The 21,396-nt window shown below is 51.6% G+C and overlaps 1 protein-coding gene across 1 annotated transcript in view; it reads right to left on the bottom strand.

Moving 5' to 3' along the window:
• Positions 1-3,916: 3,916 nt before the first annotated feature.
• Positions 3,917-21,396, bottom strand: part of JAKMIP1 (janus kinase and microtubule interacting protein 1) — a 128,412-nt gene continuing 110,932 nt past the window's right edge. Inside the window, exons 17-21 of the mRNA XM_040237305.1 lie at positions 19,097-19,165; positions 17,654-17,731; positions 14,058-14,261; positions 7,331-7,396; positions 3,917-4,075 (exon numbers count right to left, since the gene is read on the bottom strand). Of these exons, the coding sequence (XP_040093239.1) occupies positions 4,025-4,075; positions 7,331-7,396; positions 14,058-14,261; positions 17,654-17,731; positions 19,097-19,165 (468 nt within the window). The 3' untranslated portion in view covers positions 3,917-4,024. The remainder of the gene's footprint in view (positions 4,076-7,330; positions 7,397-14,057; positions 14,262-17,653; positions 17,732-19,096; positions 19,166-21,396) is intronic.

The following is a 21,396-nucleotide window of genomic DNA, read 5'->3' as shown; positions in this document are numbered from 1 at the left end:
GGGGTGAGGTGTGAGGGGAGGGGTGAGGTGTGAGGGGAGGGGTGAGGCATGAGGGTGTAAGAGGAAGGGTGAGGCGTGAGGAGAGAGGTGAGGATGAGGAGTGGGACGCTGGGCACTTAATCAGCATGGCATAGCGTGACATTCCTGTATCAGGAACTTGACCTGGGCTCTCTCTTCACCCCGAGTAGATCTGTTAGAAGGCAGGTGGTAAAGCGTGGACCCAAGCCTGCTCTTCTCTGAGTGAAAGACTGACTTGGGTTCAGTTGACTCTGTAGCTCTTCTGCCCTGGAAACCACACTTGCGCAGAAGATCAGCTGCCTTGCTAGGCAACAACCACACCAGTAGCCCTGAGCCCTGTGCCTCACCCGGGCTCGGGGACAGCTGTGGATGGCCTCTGAGAACACGAGTACGCACCTGGTGGGCCACTGGAGCTCTGAGGCCTGCTGAGTTCAGTGGCTCTTGTGACTGGGCCTGTCCCTGGCAAGAACCTTGGAGGCGATGCCTAGGACTGTCACAAGAAGTGCTGGCTCTTGTTGAGGACTTTGGGCTTCTAAGCCAGGGCAGCTCCCACACCTGGCTGTGTAAGTCTCGCTCCCTTGCACCTGGACTTTCTCCTGGGGGGCAAACAGAATGGCCCCTGGTCCCCTGTGGGCCTTAAGGTCTCCTTTGAGGACAACTCCTGCAAAGGTGTGTTCAAAGCTGTCTGCTACAGTTCCTTCCAGTGTCTAAGAGTCTTTAGGTCTGTCTAGTTGTACCCAAAAAAAACGTTTTGTGAGGTGCTGTGTGGGAATATCACCCCCATTCCACAGATAGAAAAAATTAAGACTGAGGGGCAAGTATTTTGCCAAGTGTCCACTGCAGGGGAATGGCAGGTCTGGGAATGGACCCGGATGGGTCTGACATCAAAGCCACCATCGTTCGTATCCTCTTGTCTGAGTGGGAGAGGTGAGTAGACAGAAGTGTGGGGCAGGAGGACAGAAGACCCCACACTCCTGCAGCGGGGAGGTGATAGGTGCTCTGTGCTGTGGGTCCAGCTTCCCAGGGACCCTGCACGCCTCCTGGACTTGAGCTGCTAAGTTAGCAAAGCAAGGCTTCTCTGTGCTTCTTTGGCTCCAGAGAAAGCAGGTGTGCTTTTTCATTTTTGTTCCTTGTGTGGTTCTACATTCCCATTGCTACCTGGAGTGCTCAGATGCCTGCTTTTTCCAAGCAGAGACATCAGTTCATTTGCTTTTGAATGTCAGATGCTGGAAAGTCATGGGGCTGGTGTGGTGGTGCTTTGGGTTTAGATTTCAAAAGAGGAATGGTCGCTTCTCAGCTGTCTTGGGTGTCTGTTTGCTTAGAGCCCCCTAATCCTTTGGTTTTGTTTGAACATCCTTCTCTGTTCGGCTGGATGCCCCTCTCTACTGAGATCCATGTTCTCCATCCTTGGGTCTGTCCTTCTGAGAACTTTCAGCTCTTTTCTTAGATTCTCCTCCCCTCCTCAGTTCCTCCAGTGGCCTGAATTTCGGTCATTTAAGTTTTCTCCAAAGGTTATTCTCACTGGAAATTACAGGATTGCTGTTGCAGTCCAACAGACACAGAGCAGTGAATCTCTCCATCCTTGGGATCAAACCATCCTTGCCTTCAGGTGCTTCTTTCAGTAAGACGCAGCTATCCTCTCCTTCACAGCCATTACCTTCTATTTCACTTAATCTATTTGGATTCCAAAAGTCTTCCTTCCAAGAGTTTGGGAGGGGGCAGTCATATGAGCAGGTGTCTTCTCCTGGAGACACGCCCGCACCCACCCACTCACTGCAACAACATTCAAAAGGGACTTCTCTTCTCTGGGATTCCCTCCTAGACTTGGCTCCCACTAGCTGGTGTCCTGCCCTCCTGAGCTGCCCCACTCCATCTGTTCTCCTGAGAGGCTTGATGCAGAGGTGGGTCTCCTGAGATCAGGAAGGGCTGCCTCCTTCTCTCCAGTTGTAAGAGAGCAGACTTGGTCTCAGACCACGGCAGAAGGAGCCTCAGTCCTCACAGGCTCTCCAGGGAATCACTTCATAACACAGCATTTCTTCCTTGCCAACTGCTTGCAAATGACAACCCAGGTGCAAGACAGCCCAAGGGTGGTGTGGGTGGGGGCTCTATCCACCTCTCAGTCCTTGTTCCACCATGACCCCAAGTGCAGTCAGGCTCTGGAACTTTCACTGTGTCATACCCACAAGAGTGATGGAGCCTGTGGCTTCCCCCTTGTAAATATGAGGTCCTGGAATCCTCCATCCACAGTGGGTGAGGCTCCAGCTGTCTCTCTCTGGCCTCCAGCTGCTGAATCCAGCTGCACATGGACCTGGAGGGCTTTGGTGAACGGGTCTTGACTTTGCATTCAGATCACAGGGACATTTTCGAGTCACTTTGGCTGACAGACTCTGGGATGCACAGGGCACAGCTCATGGAGACATATGTATACAGTCAGTGTCTAGCCGGGCACATACACCACGGCTGGGGAGGCATGCCGTGTGGGGACAAGGACGCGGGTCTGTCCCGAGACAGTGCAGCGGCTCTCCAATCAAACGGTTTCTAGTAATTGCACTTAGTTTCCTGGTATTCGGGTCTCTGCCCTTCGGGCTCTTGAAGGTGCCACAGCAGGGACTCAGATGTGGCCCTGAGCTTGACAAATTCCCCTTGGTCCCTGCAGAGCTCCTACAGCCGACCCAGCCAGGACCTAGCCATAGATCCTAAATGCCTCCCCTTTGGACTGTCATCAAGTATCCACAAATTCTGGTTTCAGTCTCTGGGCTTGGAATAGCTTGTTTTGCTGCCGAATTTTGGTTTGAGTGGGGTCGGGGTTGCCATAGGATTCAGTTTATTCCATAAGCTTTTTTTCTATCCTGGAAAATCAAAAAATAATTGGAAATGACACAAGAACCCAGGGTTAGGATGGCTAGAGAAGTCCCTGCTTATCTGCCCTCACCATTCCCCACCATTGTCCCGAACCCTCCAGCCGAGCCCGCTGAGGGACTTCCCCCGACAATCCAGGAAAAGAGGAAATGGGGTTCAGATAGCCTGTCCTCCTGCACCCACTCCAACCTGCTACAGTGACCCCCACTCTGGTCTGATGAGACCTGGGGTCTTTACTTGCCACACAAGCACTGAATGAACATCAACCACATACCAAGTGCTGTCCTAGGACTGGGCACAGCGGACCCGAGGAAAAGTCCTCAGGTGCAAGGGTTGTGCATCAGGCAGGGACACAGTGTCTGAGCTCAGTCTGGGGGTCCAGGCAGCTGGTGGGCTATGGGCATCCCTGGAGCTCATAGGGCCTTCACCTGGGCTGGACTCAGGGGGCAGAACTCTAGATTCTAGGGGTCTTGGCAGTCCCTAGTCCATGGTGGGCACTCAGAACAGGGAGAAAGGAGGTAGGCCTGGGTACCAAAGCAGGAAGTCAGTGTGAGACAGGCAGGGTCCAATGATTAGAGAAGGACCAGCTGCTGGAATGGCATCAAAACCAGATCTGCAGTCAAGGGCAGGGCAGGGGCAGAGGCAAGGGGCTTGGGATCTTTACACAGGCTTCCTGGGCATTTTGTATGCAGGCCACGGACTCCTGCAGACCCCTGACCCCAGAAGGCAACTCTTTGGTGAACTGACTGGCTCACGGGAAATAGAGAGCCTATAGTGGACCATACGGTGAATTTATTGGTTCACAGGCAATAGATAGAACCAAAAACCAAAGCCCAAACAGAGAGGACCTTTGGACAAAACCGTAACCACCTTTTCAAGATGAAATAATAATAGGGTGATAACCAGGTCTCCACTGTCCAAACTTATTCACTGAGAACTCCCCAATCTCCTTCCCAGGGGTAGAACATGCCAGCGGCCCCCAGATGCCTCTAGCCCAGTGGGCCTGACATTGAGCAATCTATCACAAGGCCACCTTCCACATCACCTAAAGGAATGTTATGGTCAGAGTTGGGAAGAAATCTCCTTTTTAGAAAATATGAGTGAAAATGAAAGGATACCAACCCGAGTTCTTGGCTCACTGAAGTCATCAAGGCCACAGAATGAATGCTAGTGAGAAAAACAAAAAAAGGAACAAAAACTATAAAATAAGACCAAAAGAAAATGAGGAGGGGGGAAGAAAAGAAAGAAAGATGTAAGATATGTAGTATGGAACTCAATGACAGCATTTCACAAGAACTAGAGCACGGGGGTTGGGTTTGGAAAGAGTCCCAGGAAGTCAGTGGGCTTTAGAAGCTGATTCCACCTGAGAAACCCATTCTGTGGGATTCCTTGCCCAGGGTGGGTTATCCCCACACAGTCTACAAACATCTGGCTAATACAGACGGGGGAGATGTACATCGTAGTGAAAAGTGTTAGTTGCTCAGTCTTGTCTGACTCTTTGTGACCCCATGGACTGTGTAGCTTGCCGGGCTCCTCTGTCTATGGGATTCTCCAGGCAAGAATAAGGGAGTGGACTGACATTCCCAGACCAGGAATTTTTGGTGCTGGGGTGTAACTTTCTTGAAGAATGTGGCAGGATAGTATATATCCAGGAAGAACCCTCTGATGGTCATGGTTGATGGTCCCACCAAAGGCGGGGCATGACATGCATACAAAGATAAGGAAGACTCCACCCAGGTCCCAGGTCACCCAGTCCCACCAGAAGACAAACAGAACTCCTCCCCCTCCCTCATCCCTGCCAGGGCCCACTCTTCCAAGAGATTCATTGTTTAAAATCTTTTATGCCATTGGTTTTTCTGCTTTAAAAAGAAAAAAAAAATCAGGAAAAAAAAGTGGCCCTAAAGGAGTGAAAAATTGTACAGAGTTTGAAAATAGAGATCATCCTTAGCTTATTTACAAATTGATTTATTCAAAAAGAACTGCCGGTGATTCATTTTGGAGATTAGGTTAGGAGAAACATGTCTGAATATTATCTGAGGTGTTTGAAAATAATTTATTGTTTTTTCTTCCCCCAAATCTCAAGGTAATAGCTCCCCTAAATTGTTACTGAAAAAATGAACAGACAGCCAACAAATTTTAAACACATTTTAGGATCACTGGAAGTTAAAGCTAGAAGGAACATTTAGAATCACCTAGCTCTTGATTTTCACATGGGGAAACTGAGACCTGAGAATGGCGAGGTCCTTGCCGAGACCACCCTGTGGAATGTGGTGGGAAAAGAGTTCCTGACCACTGACCACGGTGGCTCGAGTTATTTTTCCACCAGCCCAGACCAACAGTGTCCATGGGGAAATCCTTGAGGTATCCTTGAGACCCCCCCTGGTCTGCTCCAGTCCATGGGGTCATAAAGAGTCCGACAGACTGAGCAGCTAGTACTTTCACTTCAACTTAGCGTTAGGGCTTCCCAGGAGGCACTAGTGGAAAAGAATCCGCCTGCAATGCAGGAGATTCTGGTTCAATCCCTGGGTTGGGAAGATACCTGGAGATGGGAATGTCAGCTCATTACAGTATTCTTGCCTGGAGAATCCCATGGACAGAGGAGCCTGGTGGGCTACAGTCCATGGGGTCACAAAGAGTCCAACACGACAAACACGACTGAACAACTAACACTTTTGCGTTTACTGGCTGCTCAAAATAACCTCAGAACTTGTGTGTTGGGGAGGGGGGAGTGGTGAGCAGCTCTATGATGGGGTCTCTGCTGCTGCTAAGTTGCTTCAGTCGTGTCCTACCCTGTGCAACCCCCATGGACCGTAGCTGCCAGGCTCCTCTGTCCATGGGGATTCTCCTGGCAAGAATACCAGAGTGGGTTGCCATGCCCTCATCCAAGGAATCTTCCTGACCCAGGGATCGAACTCGAGTCTCCTGCGGCAGGCAGATTCTTTACAGCTGAGCCACCAGGGAACCCCGATGGGGACTCTAGGGGTCTGCTTAAACCAAATTCCTACCGGGTTTCCAGGGCACTCAGGAGAACCGGCCCAGATCCTCCAGCCATTACCCTCTGCTGCCCCCGTGAGGACACTGCAGGTTGTGCAGGCTGGGAGGCCCTGGGGCTCCAGGTACAGAAGGAAGACACTAGGAAGGTGAGTTAATCTGTGTAAATGCTGAATTTTAGGAGAGAAAGCTGGTGTAGCATCTGAAGAGCTGCTCTATCTCTTTGGGCCATTGTGTTTGATTCCCTCTAGAAAGAGTGGGCTGTCATCTCATTTGCAGACAGCCCTCAATCTGCCCTCTGGTGGCTTTTGAGACTTTGGCCCTGCTCTGTCCGTGGAATGAGTCAGCTTCCTCTCTCCAAAGATCAGCCTCAGACACCTGAAGCCCAGAAATATCCTTTCTCCATCTTCTTTTCCAGGGTGGCAGCACATCATCCCTCAAGCTTTTTTGACGCAAGTTGTCCGCAACAGACACCCCCTGCCAAGTTGGGGTCAGAGTCCATCACCTCCTAATCCCAAACACGAGCTTACCTCTACAACATAAAATGTGCAATTATGGATTTTCTGTGTGAGTGTGTTTGTGTGTGTGTGTTAGTCCATCAGTCATGTCCAACTCTTTGTGACCCCATGGACTGTAGCCTGCCAGGCTCTCTGTCCATGGAATTTCCCAGGCAAGAATACTGGAGTGGGTAGCCATTCCCTTCTCCAGGGGATCTTCCCAACAACCCAGGGATCAAACCCAGGTCTCCCATATGGCAGGCAGATTCTTTACTGTCTAAGCCATCAGGGAAGTCTGGGTTTTCTACTCATCTATTACTTATCCTGCAAACATTTGATTGATGCCCTATTTCATGGCAAGAACTGTCTTGGATAAAGAGGTAAATAAAAGCTGGTCCCTGAACTCAAGGAAGTCCCGGCCACTGGGCAGATGAACAGGACGTGGTAAGTGCCCTGGCAAAGATGCCGCGTATATGGACTCATTTATCCGTCGGCACCAGCAGTATGTGGCGGGGGTGCTGGTGGGGTGACTGTGGAATCCCTGGAGACCCGGGTTATCCCTCCCCAGCTGTGAGACTGTGGACAAGTGTTTGAATCTTTCTCAGGCTCAGTGTCCTCACACGTAAAGTGGTGACAACCAGAGGGGCCAGTGGGACTGGGCATCAGCCTCACTACTTGCTGGAAGGAAGAGACTTCCCTGAAGGGAAGAACACTCATTGGTTCTAGGCATAAATGTCATTTAAGGAGAATGAGCCCATGAAGAAAGTGACCTCCCCCTTCCCAGTGAGGTAGTGTCAGAGGGGTTCAGACTTTCTTCCCTAGAAAAGTACTTATTTCTTGGACCGCCAGTATTGGGGACATGGGTAGAGAAGAGAGGGCTGAAGACAGAGCCTGTTCTTCAGAACATTCCACGTGAGCGGTTCATGGAAGGAAGCCCGGGGCCGGAGCGAGCTCACACCACCTACCTTTTCCTCCAGTTCTTTCAGATGTCGTTTCTGGATCTCCAGCTTATCCTCCAGTTCTCGCACCCTCTGCAACACATTAAGTTCTGCATCAGAAAAAGTAAATTTTCCAGGTTCAACTCTCACTCTTCATTGTTTGTCTAGTGTAGTGTGTAAGCAGCGACTCACTGGAAATGAGTCGGGAATGATTGAAGGCAAAAGGAGAAGAGGGCGGCAGAGGATGAGATGGTTAGATAGTATCACTGACTCAATGGACATGAGTTTGAGCAAACTCTGGGAGATAGTGGAGGACAGGAAAGCCAGGCATGCTGCAGTCCATGGGGTCAAAAAGAGTCAGACACAACTTAGCAACTGAACAACAACAACAATAAGCTGCTTAATACACAAACAGTAAGTGGGCAACTCGACTAACTTTTATATGTTGAACAGCCTTGTCTCTCCACCCCCTGAATCAAGACTGAGGGCCTCTTCAGCACTCAGGAGGCTCCCTCAGGCCCCCACGTGACTCTATTCTGACCTCTCACTAAAAGTAGATTTTTGCCTGTTCTTGAAATGCATGGAAACAGATTGCACTCTTAGGGCAGGATCTTTTGAAAACATAAACTTCAAGATCAGACCAAGACACGGAGGTGCCTTTTGGGCAGGTCAATAAAGCTCACGGATTTGAAGCAGCACCAAATGACATGTCCAAGATTTATTTAGCTGGAGCCTGGGAGCAGGGGCAGAGGAGTTGAGTGTTGATGGAGGGGCATGGCTGCAGCCTCCACCCAGGTTCTTAGAAGGCTTAAGGATAACAAACTGTCCCCGTGAGCCTGGGCCATTCCTGGTTTTAGCACTGAATGTCCACAGTCGTGAGAAACTCATCACTCCTGAGCCAACAGGGAGAGATGGCCACCTGTCTGGCTCTGCTCCCTGGGGTGCACAGCCACTGGTGCTCAGCGATTTATCAATCTGTTCCTTCCAGTTCCACGCAGCATCTCACCAGGAGGTCTGGCAGGTATGACCTTTCCCAGTTTGTCATGTGTCCAATAGGGCTTCATCACCTGACAGGCTTGATACGCCAGGACAGCTACTAGCCTCACCAGTCCTGAATGCAGACGGACACCTCATTCCTTGGGAGGAGGCTGTCGGACTGAAGCCCAGGCAATTCACATAAGCCTGAATTAAGCATGTAGACCCATCCTCAAACCTGGAGAAACCTTCTGCCCAGATTCCTAGACTCAGATCAGCCTCACCTGGAGGTGCTGTGGACCCCAGGGGCCCTGCCCCAGAGTTGCTGACTCATCAGTTCCAGGGTGGGGCCTGAGAAGCTCTGTTTCCCCACAGATTTCCCAGGTGATGGGAATGCTGCTGGTCTGGGGATCCAACCCTGAGAATCACCACTGTGGGCACATGTGCCCACTCAGCAGGTTTGGCTCAATAGGCCCTGTGCCCACTCAGCAGGAATGGCTCAATAGGCCTGGGGCGTTGGGGGGTTTGTGGTCCATCAGGTTCAGACAATGGAATTATGCAAATACATGGATGATGCCCTAGATAAATACAGACGTCATAGAGAAAGTCAAGCGGGGTAGGGAAAGGGAAGGGGTGTTATTTACATGGGGTATCAGGGAAGGTCAAGCTTGAGCAGAGAGGTGAGGGGGGTAAGGAACTGAGGTGTGGGCTGGGGGTCCCCGAGGAGGCACAGAACCCAGCCCATGGTGGTTTTTCAGATGCAGGAAAGGGGAAGGAATCCAGGTAGAAGGAATGACATGTGTGTGCAGGGAGCTGGGGGTGCCAGGGGGCAGAGGGTCTGAATGTTCCAGTGAGAAGCTTTCCGGTGAGGAGCTTGCAGATTTAGGGGTGTCATGGGGAGTTTGTGAAGGGTTTTAAGTAGGGAAATGATGAGATTTTGATTTTGGAAAGATCACACTGGCAGCAAAATAGAGTGAATTGATAAAAAAAGAAAGTGAAAGTCACTCGGTCATCTCCGACTCTGCGACCCCATGGACTATACAGTCCATGGAATTCCCCAGGCCAGAATACTGGAGTGGGTAGCCTTTCCCTTCTCCAGGGGATCTTCCCAACCCAGGGATCAAACCCAGGTGTCCTGCATTGCAGGTGGATTCTTTACCAGCTGAGCCACAAGGGAGGCCCAGATTGATAAGGAAAAGACACACAAAAAACCTTCCCTTAGATATGTGACCTTGGGCAAGTAATTCAGCCTCTCTGGCCTTGGTTTCCTTATCTGTAAATTGGGAGTAATAGTGTTGCCCACATCTGAGGATTTAGCAAATGAATCTGCAAAATGCTTAGAGTTAAGTTGGCAGAGTATGTGCTCTATTAAGGAGACCGGATATGTTTCTAACCCTCTTCCGCCTGAGGGAGACAGTGACCGCTCCTCAGAGACTCCCTTGCAAGGTGGGGATCGTCTAAAAATGAGCACAAACTCAGCTAGACTCTGGTTTGGGTCCCAGGCCCCAAATTTATCAGCTGGTGGACTTTGGGGTGTCATGTAATCAATTAATCTCTCTGTGGAATCCCTCTTCTGTAATAACTGCACGGTGACCCTGTGACTCTGGGGGTGAAATGGGCACCCAGGGAACAGTGCCTTGGAAATCACAGTGCCACATGGAGGGGGGACAACCTCTTATAGTTTTCGAAGGATTTGCAAAAATGTCCCAGGACCAACTTCTGGGCTTTGAAAATCAGTCTGAGTTCCTTTGTATCATTTTTTTAGATCCCACATATAAGTGAAGTCATGTGGCGTTTGTCTCTCTCTGAGTTACTTCAGACAGCTATTACTTCTAGAGAGCTATTACTTCTGTAGGATAATCTCTAGGTCCATCCATGCTGCTGCAAATGGCATTATTTCATTCTTTTAATGGCTGAGTAATATTCCATTATATGTATGGACCACCTCTTCTTTATCCATTCCTCTGTTGATGGACACTTAGGTTGCCCCCATGTCTTGGCTGTTGTAAATAGTGCTGCCATGAACACTGGGGTGCATGTATCTTTTCAAAGTATGGTTTTCTATGGATACATGTCCAGAATTGGAATTGCTGGGTCATATGGTAATTCTATGTATAGTTTTTGAAGGAACTTCCATACGGATGTCCATAGTGGCTGTACAATTTACATTCCTACCAACAGTGTAGGAGGGTTCCCTTTTCTCCATATTCTCCCCAGATTTATTGTTTATAGATTTTTTTTGACAACGGCCATTCTGACAAGCGTGAGGTGATACCTCATTGCAATTCTGATTTGCATTTCTCTAATCATTAGTGATGCTGAGCATCTTTTCATGTGCTCTTTGACCATCTGTATGTCTTCTTTGGAGAAATGTCTATTTAATCATCTGTCCATTTTTTGAACTTACTTACAAAACAGAGACAGACTCACAGACTTTGAAAACAAACTTATAGTTACCAAAGGGAAAAACTGGGGTGGGAGGGATAAGTGAGGAGTTTGAGATTAACATATGCATATGGAATATATTATCAACAAAGACCTATGGTATAGCACAGGGAACTCTACTCAACATTATGTAATAACATATAATAAAATAATCTGGAAAAGTGGATATATGTATATGTAAAACTGAATCACTTTGCTGTACTTCTGAAATAATACAACAATATAAACTAACTGTACCCTCAGTAGTCATGTACGGATGTGAGAGTTGGACTGTGAAGAAGGCTGAGTGCCGAAGAATTGATGCTTTCGAACTGTGGTGTTGGAGAAGACTCTTGAGAGTCCCTTGGACTGCAAGGAAATCCAACCAGTCCATCCTAAAGGTGATTAGTTCTGGGTGTTCATTGGAGGGACTGATGTTGAAGCTGAAACTCCAATACTTTGGCCACCTGATGCAGAGAGCTGACTCATTTGAAAAGACCCTGATTCTGGGAAAGATTGAGGGCAGGAGGAGAAGGGGATGACAGAGGATGAGATGGTTGGATGGCATCACCAACACAATGGACATGGGTTTGGGTGGACTCCGTGAGTTGGTGATGGATAGGGAGGCCTGGTGTGCTGTGGTTCATGGGGTCGCAAAGAGTCAGACATGACTGAGCAACTGAACTGAACTGAACTGAATACCCACAATATAAAGTAAAAATAAAAAAAAAAAAGATTAAGTGAAAAAAATTATCTTTATCTAAAAAGAAGTCAGCCTGAGAAGCTGAATCTCATTCTAGTCTTTCATGACTTAAAAAAAAAAACAACCAGGGTCAGCCTCTCACCTGGTTATGGGAGGCTAGAAGGGGCAAGAGTTTTGCCATCTAAGGACATGGATTTACATCTCAGCTCTGCCACTTCCTGGCTGTGTGACTTTGGGCAAGTTGCTTACCCTCTCTGAGCCTCACTCACTTCACCTGTGAAACTGTATCAACGGCCCCCACTCAGAGGGCTGATGTGACCCTCAATGAACCAACATTTATGGAGCCTCCTCTAAGTGCCAGCACTGGTCTGTCTCCCCACTCTGGAATATAAGCCTCAAGAGGGCAAGTGCTGTGTCCCCAGCCCGGAGAACAATGCCTGGTAAGCAGATGTCAGAAAAGGTACAAATGGAAACAGTGTGACATGGAGCAGGAAAAGCTGGTGAGAGAGGCAGCCGATGCATTTGTAGAGGTGAGCACGGGGCCCGGGGTGTCAGGAGGTCAGGTTACACAACCCAGGCTTCATCCTCTGGGCACTGAGGAGCCAGGGTGGGTCTTTGGGCAAGGGTGGTACTGCACTGTGTTAGGAAGCCTTCTGGGGTGCAGTGGATGGATTGGCAGGGACAGAGGTCATGGGGCTGGGGAGGGATAGGACAAAGCAAGTTGGCATGAGTGGATTAACTCCGATCTGCACTACAGCGGAACATGGTGCAAATGTGCCAAATGAGTCTGTTGGGAAAGGGGCCATGTGCTGATTGATTTTTTTGCCCTCTGCATCCACTTTTCCCCTTAGTTAACAGCGCTTGAAAAATAAAACGTCCACAGGAGTCACACTGGTGACGTCACTGAATCCCATGAGCTAGATGCAGGCAAGCCGGACCGCTGCAGCCCACGGCAAACTGGGACGAGTCCTTCTGGTCAAATCAGGCATCTGGTGCCCCAGGCTGGGTCAGATACGGCCGAGTGCTGCCAGAGCCCCTGACGGTGCTGTGCTGTGCTGTGCTGTGCTATGTTGTGTCGTGTGTTATATGTGCTATATTGTGTTGCACGCTGAAAGTTGTCTGGTGTATGCGTTGTGTGTGCTGCAGACATCAGACCGGCTCAGGGGCCACGCCCATAAGAGGCGGGTCGCTCAGAAGCCACGCCCACCAAAGCCGGCTAGCTCAGTAGCTGGCGAGCAGATCACAGCAGCACAGGAGCCCAGCGGCTCCCGCAGGGGCTGCCCGGAGTCCCTTTGCCCAAATCAAGAATGGAATGAAGAGCTCGCGTTCATACCTCCAGTTACCCTTTCCCCTTTGGTCACGGCCCTTTCACTCCTCAACCAAATGCAGTCAGCTGTGCCTGCCCCGCCCTTTTCGCACTCAACGGGAATCCTCGCTTCTTAGTCCTAATCAGGGCCTCTGCTGCCTGGGACAGAAGGCACTTCTCCAGCGGCTCCTTCTTCCAATTCTCTGTCTCCCTCTCCTTCGGTGCCATCGACTCCCACTGGTTATCTAGATCCTTCCTCACTGGCAGGATTCCTTATGAGCTGTAGGGCCTTCAGGCACATGAGTTAACCTTCCTGAGTCTCTGCTTTCGAATCAGGGAAACGGAGGTAATCGTCCCACCCGCAGGAGTGCGGTGGGGTAAGAGATCTAAAGCAGTGAGCCTCCAAGGACGGCCAAAACCCTGGGGCCGCCTCAGCTCCAGCAGCACGACGGGTCTTGGGAACCAGGCCCCCGTGTATTCAGCAGCACAAGAAGCTCACACAGGACGCCGCACACACTTAGGAATACATTAGATGTTCAGAGGTAACAGCTTCCAGGTCCAGACCTCAAAGTAGTCGTCATCACAAAATACAGCCCTAAAGTAAACTGGCCCGCCGGCGCCCCTGGTTACAAGAACCTGAGTTTAAACAGAAGACAGATGCTGCAGGAAGCGGGGACGCCTCGCTTTGGTTTGTGTTTCCATTTGGCAGGGTGGGGACCTTGTTCAAATGTATGATTAGAAACAGTGGGCGGTATAGTGTGCCCGTGAGCAACCTCCCCCCATCACTTGCGGGTTCACCGGGCTATGAGGGCGTCCACGGGAAGACACCCCCACTTCACGGAAACCTGCTTTAAGGCCAGCTCTCCAGTGAATGGGCCCTCAGAGGTGTCAGTGTGCCGACAGGGGGCAGGAGGGGTAGAGAAGTGGGGACGGTGGACAGTGGTGCTCGGCGGGACGCCTGCTCCTACCTGCCAGGTCCTTGTCCCTACCTGCTGGGCCCCGCCCCTACCTGCCTGCCCCCGCCCCTACCTGTCTACCCCACCCCTACCTGCTGGACCCCTCCCCCTACCTACTGACCCCTCTCCCTACCTGCTGGGCCCCCCCCACCTGCCTGCCCCTGCCCTTACCTACCTGCCCCTCACCTCTCCCTACCTGCTGGGCCCCTCCCCCTACCTGACTGTCCTTTTCCCTACCTGTTGGCCCGTCTCCCTACCAACTGGACCTTCCCCTCCCTGCTGGCCCCTCCCCCTCCCTGCCAGTCTTTTGCCTTACCTGTCGGCCCCTCCCCCTACCAGTCCCTCCCCCACTTGCCTGCCCCACCCCTACCAGCTAGGCCCCTCCCCTACCTGCTGGGCCTGCTGCAGCAGCTCCATGCGCTCCCGCAGGATCTGACTGTCGAACTCCCGGCTCTGCCGCAGGATCTGCCGGCGCAGCTTCTCCACGGCGGCCTGCAGGTCCTCCCGCTGGCCCTCGCTCAGTGCCTCGCTGGCCCTCCGCCCCGGCTCCTGTTGCAGCGCATCGTACAGCGTGGCCTCCAGCTCCTGGATTTTCTGAGTGACCCACATGACACAGACAGTGGGAGGTCACAAGGTGAGGGGGATAGGAAACCCCAGGACCCTGCAGCTGAGCGAGGCTGAGCTGGGGGATCTTGGGCCGGGTGGGGAGGCATGCAGGCGGGCCGAGCAGAGCGGGGTCGGGTGAGGGAGCCCCTTCCAGCACCCTGCACACAGTTTTGAGAACATGTCTTACTCTATTCAATCAAGATGTTTTGCTCTCTACAGATAAAGAAAAAATAGTCATAACCTCTCCTTAAAATATCTGATTCAAAGAGAGGTTTGATTGGACTCATCTTTATTTTTATCCTTGGCTTCCAATTTACTGTCTCCAGCTTGGGAAACAAATCTCTTTTATCTGGAGTAGCATGGGAAAATGTGTTCCAAATTGCAGGCACTTGGCATTCAGCTGGCTCATTAGAAAAGCGATTTCAACCCCAAGCAACTGGGGGCAATGTCCTCATTGCTCCCTCCTCCCCGCAAAAAGCAAGACTCCCTTGGTTAGCAAAGCACGAGAGATTAGTAGCCAGTGGAGGGAATCTTTGTGAAAGCTTGGAGTTTTCATCCTGAGAGGATGTTATTTCTTTTCAACTTCATGGTGAGACACTTAAATACAGTTACCTTATAGGAATATCTAGGGATGAAAGACAGAAAGAAGTATTTCCTTCTCTTTTTCCCTAAATCCCCACCTGAATCCCTTGCTAGGAGCAGCTCCTTCTTTTCCCAAGATGCTACTGACTAACAACCAGTTTTAATGGAAACTGCCAGCAAGAGGCAGGAGGTGGTATGAAGCAGGGGGTCAACACAGGTAGCCCTCTGTGCCTGTGGCCATCTGCTCCTGTAGCCTCCCCCATTTCAGCACAGCTGTGCTAACTCTGCAAGGGAATTCCAGGCCCACCAGACCAATTTTAGCCAACAGGCATTGGCTTCCTCTCTCCCAATTCCAGCGATCACCCCAGGAAACTAGAAGGTGGGAATGTGTCCACTGACACAGCTAAGGGGTCCCCATGGAGTGGGAGCTTGCCTGTGCCTGCTGGCTGCCCCCCTTCAGCAGCTGAACTCCTAGGAGGCCCCCAAGTGGCCAGTTTCCAGCCAGGATCTCACCATCCAATTCCAGAAGCTCCACTGTGGCCCTGTGCCATCTCACTCTGCACGATGACAAAGGAACACAGGTGTGTGTCTGGCACCTGCTGTCCTCACTTCTGCCTGGGCACATGCCACTGCCACCCTCGGGAGCATTTTACTTCCCTGGCTCTTCAGGTCAGCCTCACACTGATCACAGCTCCAACCTCAACATGTGCCTGAAATCCCACTTGAGGCTCTGGAATAGTCTTTTTCCTTTTTTTTTTTTTTGATGTGGATCATTTTTAAAGTCTTTATTGAATTTGTTAAAATTTTGCCCCTGTGGTTTACTCCGGTTTTCTGGCCTCGAGGCACATGGGATCTTAGCCCTCTGACCAGGGATAGAACCCACACCCCCTGCATTAAAAGGTGAAGTCTTAACCACTGGACCACCAGAGAAGCTCCTGGAATGTTCTTTGGGTAAGAATATTGCTTCTACCCAGCAACAGGATCAGCCTGCCCAGGGGTCTCCTCTACAGAACCAGGACTCAGGTTCTCAGGGTCCCCCAGGGCCTTTCTGCACACAGCACTTTGACAGCCAAGGGTGGACACCGAGTTTCCCAGAGTGTGCTGGGGAACACCAGCCTTGCAAGACGTCCCTTGAGAAGAGGGCCCGAGAACCTGTGAACTTGACATATGACTTCCCCTGTTCCTCTTGGAGTCTCAGCCCATCCTTAAGCATATTAAGGAGCCAGAGGTCAACAAAATTACTCTCCCTCTTTTTTTTGGCCACAGGTTTTCATGTTATCCCCTGAAATAGTATTCCTCGGAACTTACTGGGGACACCCAGGGGAGGACAGAGATGGTGTATAATGCAGCAAGAAAGGGTATTTGCAAAAGGATGGAATCAAGATAGAATAGACAGATAGAATCAAGGAAAACCCAAAAAAGTGAAAGAGAGGGAAAAAAGAATGAAGATGTTCTCATTTTTCAGTTGCTCTGACCATCATTACAACATTGTATGCCCAGAAATGACAATCGAGAGGAAAACGCCTTGTCTGAGGCTGAAACCTTCCGGACCTTCACCATCTGCGGCTCCCTGCCCTAGGGGTTCAAGCCTCCGGAGCCTGGACATGAAGTGTCAAGGGTCAAGGGGAGGTGGACCAGCCTTCACATGCAGAATGTCCTGCCTGTGCTAAGCCTAGCCTCCTGCTCTCTGTCTTTATGGAAGTGGGGATTGCAAGTTAATGTTTAGTTATTGATTCTGCATTTGTTAGGTGGAAACCCTCTTTGTCAAAAGATTTAGCTACAAATGATCTAGGCAAAGTCTTGCTCCAGATGTTGCTACTCACTGCTTCTTCCTGAAAAAGCAGCCTTGAGCTCAGAGTTCTCTCTGATGTGGGGAACATCCAGGAAACGCCCCCTCAAAGCCATATGACCTATGAACCTGAACGTGGTCCCTCCTTACACCCATCACCTGGAAGCCCACAACTGGTTCTGTGACCCAGGCTTGATGTTGCACAGAACCTCACGACAAATAATTCTTGTTCTGATGATCACCTGCCCTCCACTCACTGCTTTACCTGTGTTCTTTTTTAAAAAAAAATTTTTTTTGCCATGCCATGCAGCATGTGGGATCTTAGTTCCCCAACCAGGGATCAAAACCCATGCCCCTGCAGTACAAGTGTGTCTTAACCACTGAACTGCCTGGGAAGTCCCACTTCTGTGTTCCTTTGTGACCGTCTCTTTTTGCTACTTATGGGAAAACTTGCTCTGGGCTTTAAGCATGTAAATAAATATTAATAAAAATACAAATAAGCAGAAAGTTTCTTTTCCTTCATCTCAAATGGTTACTAGAACTGAGTGTGTGTGCTGAGTCGTTCAGTCGTGTCCAACTCTTTGCGACCCAGTGGACTGTAGCCTGCCAGGCTCCTCTGTTCATGGGGATTCTCCAGGCAAGAATACTGGAGTGGGTTGCCATGCCTTCCTCCAGGGGATCCTCCCAACCCAGGAAGTGAACCCAGGTATCCCACATTGCAGGAAGATTCTTTACTGGCTGAGCCACCAGGGAAGCCCAGAACTGAATAAGTATGCCCAGAGAAATTGATCAAGCTAAGTAAATATTTTGGAAAAATCATGACTGACTTGGAAAAAGTGACCATTTATCTGTACAGTTGTTCAGGTTGAAACCAAAACGCGGAGGCAGCATTGGGATCTCGCCCACACAGCACCGCACGGACCCCACATTCGCCATCTGCCCCCAAGGGAGAGCAGCCTGTAGTGCTGAGTCTAAAGAACCAGAACATCTAACCCACTTCCGGTCCTACCAGGTAAGCCTGGTCGAGGGCTTGCTTCCTGTAATCCAGTTCCTCCTCCAGGTAGCCCTTCTGCCTGCTGAACAGATCCTGAAAAAGAGGAGGTGCCCAAGGTCAAGATCAGCACAAGGACCCATCACCAGGCAGCTCTTCAGAGCCAGCCTACTCACACTCGCTGGAGAGTGACAGTCCCAACGAGGTGGGGACCCATCAGGTGCTCGGGTGAGAAGGGGTGTTAGGTCTGCTCTGGTCGCTCCTGTGTGAACCCCCAGCAGGAGCCTCCCAGGCCCAGGAACCTCCATCGAGCCTCTCCCCATACCCCCAGCTTCCTTCCTCTTGGGTGCCTGGCCTGGTTCCCAAGCCCTGGTTGTAGGAATCCCTCTGAAGACCATCTCAATAGTTCTCTGATGTGGCTATTTCTCCCCCCCACCAGCAGCATCACCCACCTCCTGGGTACTCTCCCTGCTGGACATGTCCTCCCCACCCTCCATCACTCAGTCCCCCCAAGCATGAGTTCTCCAGAACCCCAGTATCTTCCTGTTACTGACTGGAGGGTTTCGGAGTTAGAGCTCAGCTGTTGCAGCCACTTGGTTCTGTAGAGGAGGAAACAGAGGGCCAGAGAGGACCAGTGCCTTGTTCTAGATGCCACAGTTCACTGGTGATGGAGGTGGACTGGACACCCAGGCCTGGGGATTCAGCTCAGGGCTCTTCCCATGCCACACGCTGCTTCCAGGCCTCAGGCTCTTCCTTATTCCCCTCACTTCTACTTCGGGAAATTGGTCTTTGAAAGCTCAAGAACCATCTCTTCTGGCAGCCTTCTCCAACATCCCCAGACTTGGTATGACAGATCCTGCTCTATGCCCAGGGCCCCTGGTGAATAGCCACCATCACTGTTAATCAGATGCCCACAGGTGCCAAGCACTGTGATAATGGGCTATGCGTCCAGCATCGCTCATCCCTCCAGCTCACTGAGATGGAGATAGAAAACCCCATTAGCCATAAGAGAAAGGAGGTCCAGTGTGTCTCTCCCAAACTCAAGTCCAGGAAGGGGCAAGTGAAGACTGGAGCCCCTTGTTTGTGTCTCCGGAGCCCCTGGTCCATTTGCTTCCATATCACTGACCTGTCTCTCCTAAGGTTCTCATGCTGCACCATGGCTGTCTGCTCCTATGCACATGTCCCCATGGGCTTTTGGGCTAGACCCTCAAGGCAGGGACCCTGCTATTCATTACTGAATCCCTAAAACTGTCCTAGTTTCCAGGATCACAGAGGCTCCAAAAATATGTATCAAGTGAATAACTGAGTGAATAGATGATGACCACACAGGATAGGGATGAAAGCAAAAGCAAAATTTAGAAATGCATGCAAATCAATACAAAACACGTGTAAATCTTCCCGGGAAGCGAGTTATCTGCACTGTCAACCCCCTCCCTCCCAGGGTCGGGGCATGTCCTTTACCTTCTCCTTCTCCAAGTCTAGCATCTTCTGGGTCAGGGCCGCCTCCGTTCCCTCTATTTGCTTCAGCCACTGGAAAACAGCAGGGACAGAGAGCGCAGCTAGTCAGAACCAGTGCCCATCATCGGGCCGCCCTCCTTGAGGAGGCTCCTGGCCCAGAGGGGTCCCCCCACATGTCTCATGGTGGTCCTTGAAATGGAATTTCATAGTCTGCACAGATGTTTCAGCTTCAACAGATGTTTGCTCAGGAATCATGGGTACATGCGTGTGCATATGTATGTGAAGGTGGGTGTGAGGCGTGTGTCCAGGTGAGCCTGTATGTAGAGGAGGTGGTGGGTATGCACGGTGGATCTGTGTGGAAGGCTGCGAGTGTGTGCCCTGAGAGGCCCCCAGGTGGGCAGGCAAGCCTCCCTGGGTTCTTCCCTGCTGTGTACTGGTGGCTTCCCCCCGGGGACCTCACCCAGCCCCCTCATGACCACCCCGTGGAGAAGGCAGCATCACTGCACATTGCCGGTGAGGACATGCAGCTGAGTTAAGTCACTTGTCTAAGGTCACACAGGTGAGAAGTGGGGTTTTGTACCCTGCCCGCAGGTCTGCACCCCCACAGCTGCCCCCTGCAGCCACCTGGAGCATGTCTGAACAGCCAAGGGCGCCGTGGGGTGCAGGAATGAAGGGGGTTCTGACCAGGCAGGCTGTGATGGCCTGAGAGAACCCGTGAGGGCACCTGCATGGGCTGGTGATGGAGGTGTGTCTGCCCCTTCTCAGGTCTGGGCTAGGGGTGAGCGGGCACAGGAAGCTGCCCCTTAAGTGTGGGCATGCAGGTGTCTCTTTATGAGGAGTCCACCTGAGAGGGGGGGAGGTCCAGGTAACTGGGTGACACCCTGTGGAGGATGTTTTAGGGCGTCCAGGAGGGTCGGGTTTGACTTCATGTATGAATATTCACCTCCTCGTTGCTAAAGCCCTCAGACGAACTCTGCCGTGGGGCTTGCCTGCTACTCGCCTGTGGACTGGCCCCGTCCCGACGCCCCAGACCCCTTGTCTCCTCGTTGCTAAAGCCAACAGACGACCTCCCTGCCGTGGGGCCCGCCAGCCAAGCACCTGGGGACGAGCCCGTCCCGATGCCCCAGACCCCTTGTCCTCCTCCTCCTCTGGACATGGCTGCCCCTCCTGGACTCTCGGGGCCCTCAGAGCCCCTGTCCTTGGTCATCCTCTCTCCTCGAGGGGTCCTCCTTCGGGGGTTCTCCCTCTTTGAAATGTCTCTGAAATGCCCCCTTTAGCCCAGACATGTCTCCCACAGGCTGACGCCTCAAGCCCCTGAGAAAGGGCTCACTGGTCCCCCTCTACAGGGAAGAGCCCCATGTCATCTTGACCCTGGAAGGGAAAGCCCCATCTCATCTTGACCCTGGAAGGGAATTGAGAGCAGCCATAGCTCTTCACCTTGACTCCGGAAGGGAAAGCTGACAGCAGCCATAGCTCCACCCCCTTCACTTCCCGTTGTTGGTTCTACCTCCTCTTGGTTCAAAACCCTGCCCACCACTCTCCATTGCCACCGCCCACGGCAGGCCCCGTCTCAGCCCCCAAGCTCGAGTCCAACTCCAAATCCCCTTCGGCCAGTGCCTTCCCTCAGAAACACTTAGCATCTACTTGTGGACCTTCCCTGCTCCCACTTAAAGCCCCCAGGAGAGCCTGGCACTCCTGACAGCGCTGGGGGAACAGCTCCGCCTTCCCTCACCTCAGGGCCTCTGCCCACCTCCTCTCCCTGCCGGGAACATCACCACTTCTCCCATCCCCAGCCTCCGCCCAGGTCTGTATAGAGGTAACGTCTACTCAGCCTGTGGACCTGTGTTAGGTGTCGCTTCCTCCAGGAAGGCTTCCCTGTTGGCTCAGACGGTAATTTGCCCACAATGCAGGAGACCCGGGTTCGATCCCTGGGTCAGGAAGATCCCCTGGAGAAGAAAATAGCAACCCACTCCAGTGTTCTTGCCTGGAAAATTCCATGGACGGAGGAGCCAAGTGGGCTACGGTTCATGGGGTCGCAAAGAGTCAGACACGACTGAGCGACTTCACTTTCTTTCTTTCCTCCAGGAAGCCTGCTCTGCTTCCTGAGTTTGTGGGGTCCGAGGCCTTCCACGGATCCCGGCACAGCTCTCAGCTGACAGATTGCTGCTTCCCTTGTCCCACCACATGGGGTGTGCTCTGTTAAGTTTCCTCACCCAGCCCGGGGCCTGGCCTGAAGCAAGCTCCGACAGTCACTTCCTGAAGGAAGGGGGATGCGGGGCTGAGGAGGTGTGTGGGGCTCATGT

The sequence above is a fragment of the Oryx dammah genome, unplaced genomic scaffold, assembly GCF_014754425.2.
Source record: "Oryx dammah isolate SB20612 unplaced genomic scaffold, SCBI_Odam_1.1 HiC_scaffold_3, whole genome shotgun sequence".
Classification (NCBI taxonomy): domain Eukaryota; kingdom Metazoa; phylum Chordata; class Mammalia; order Artiodactyla; family Bovidae; genus Oryx; species Oryx dammah.
Note: the sequence above shows the minus strand (reverse complement) of the source record. Positions and strands in the feature narration are given on the sequence as shown.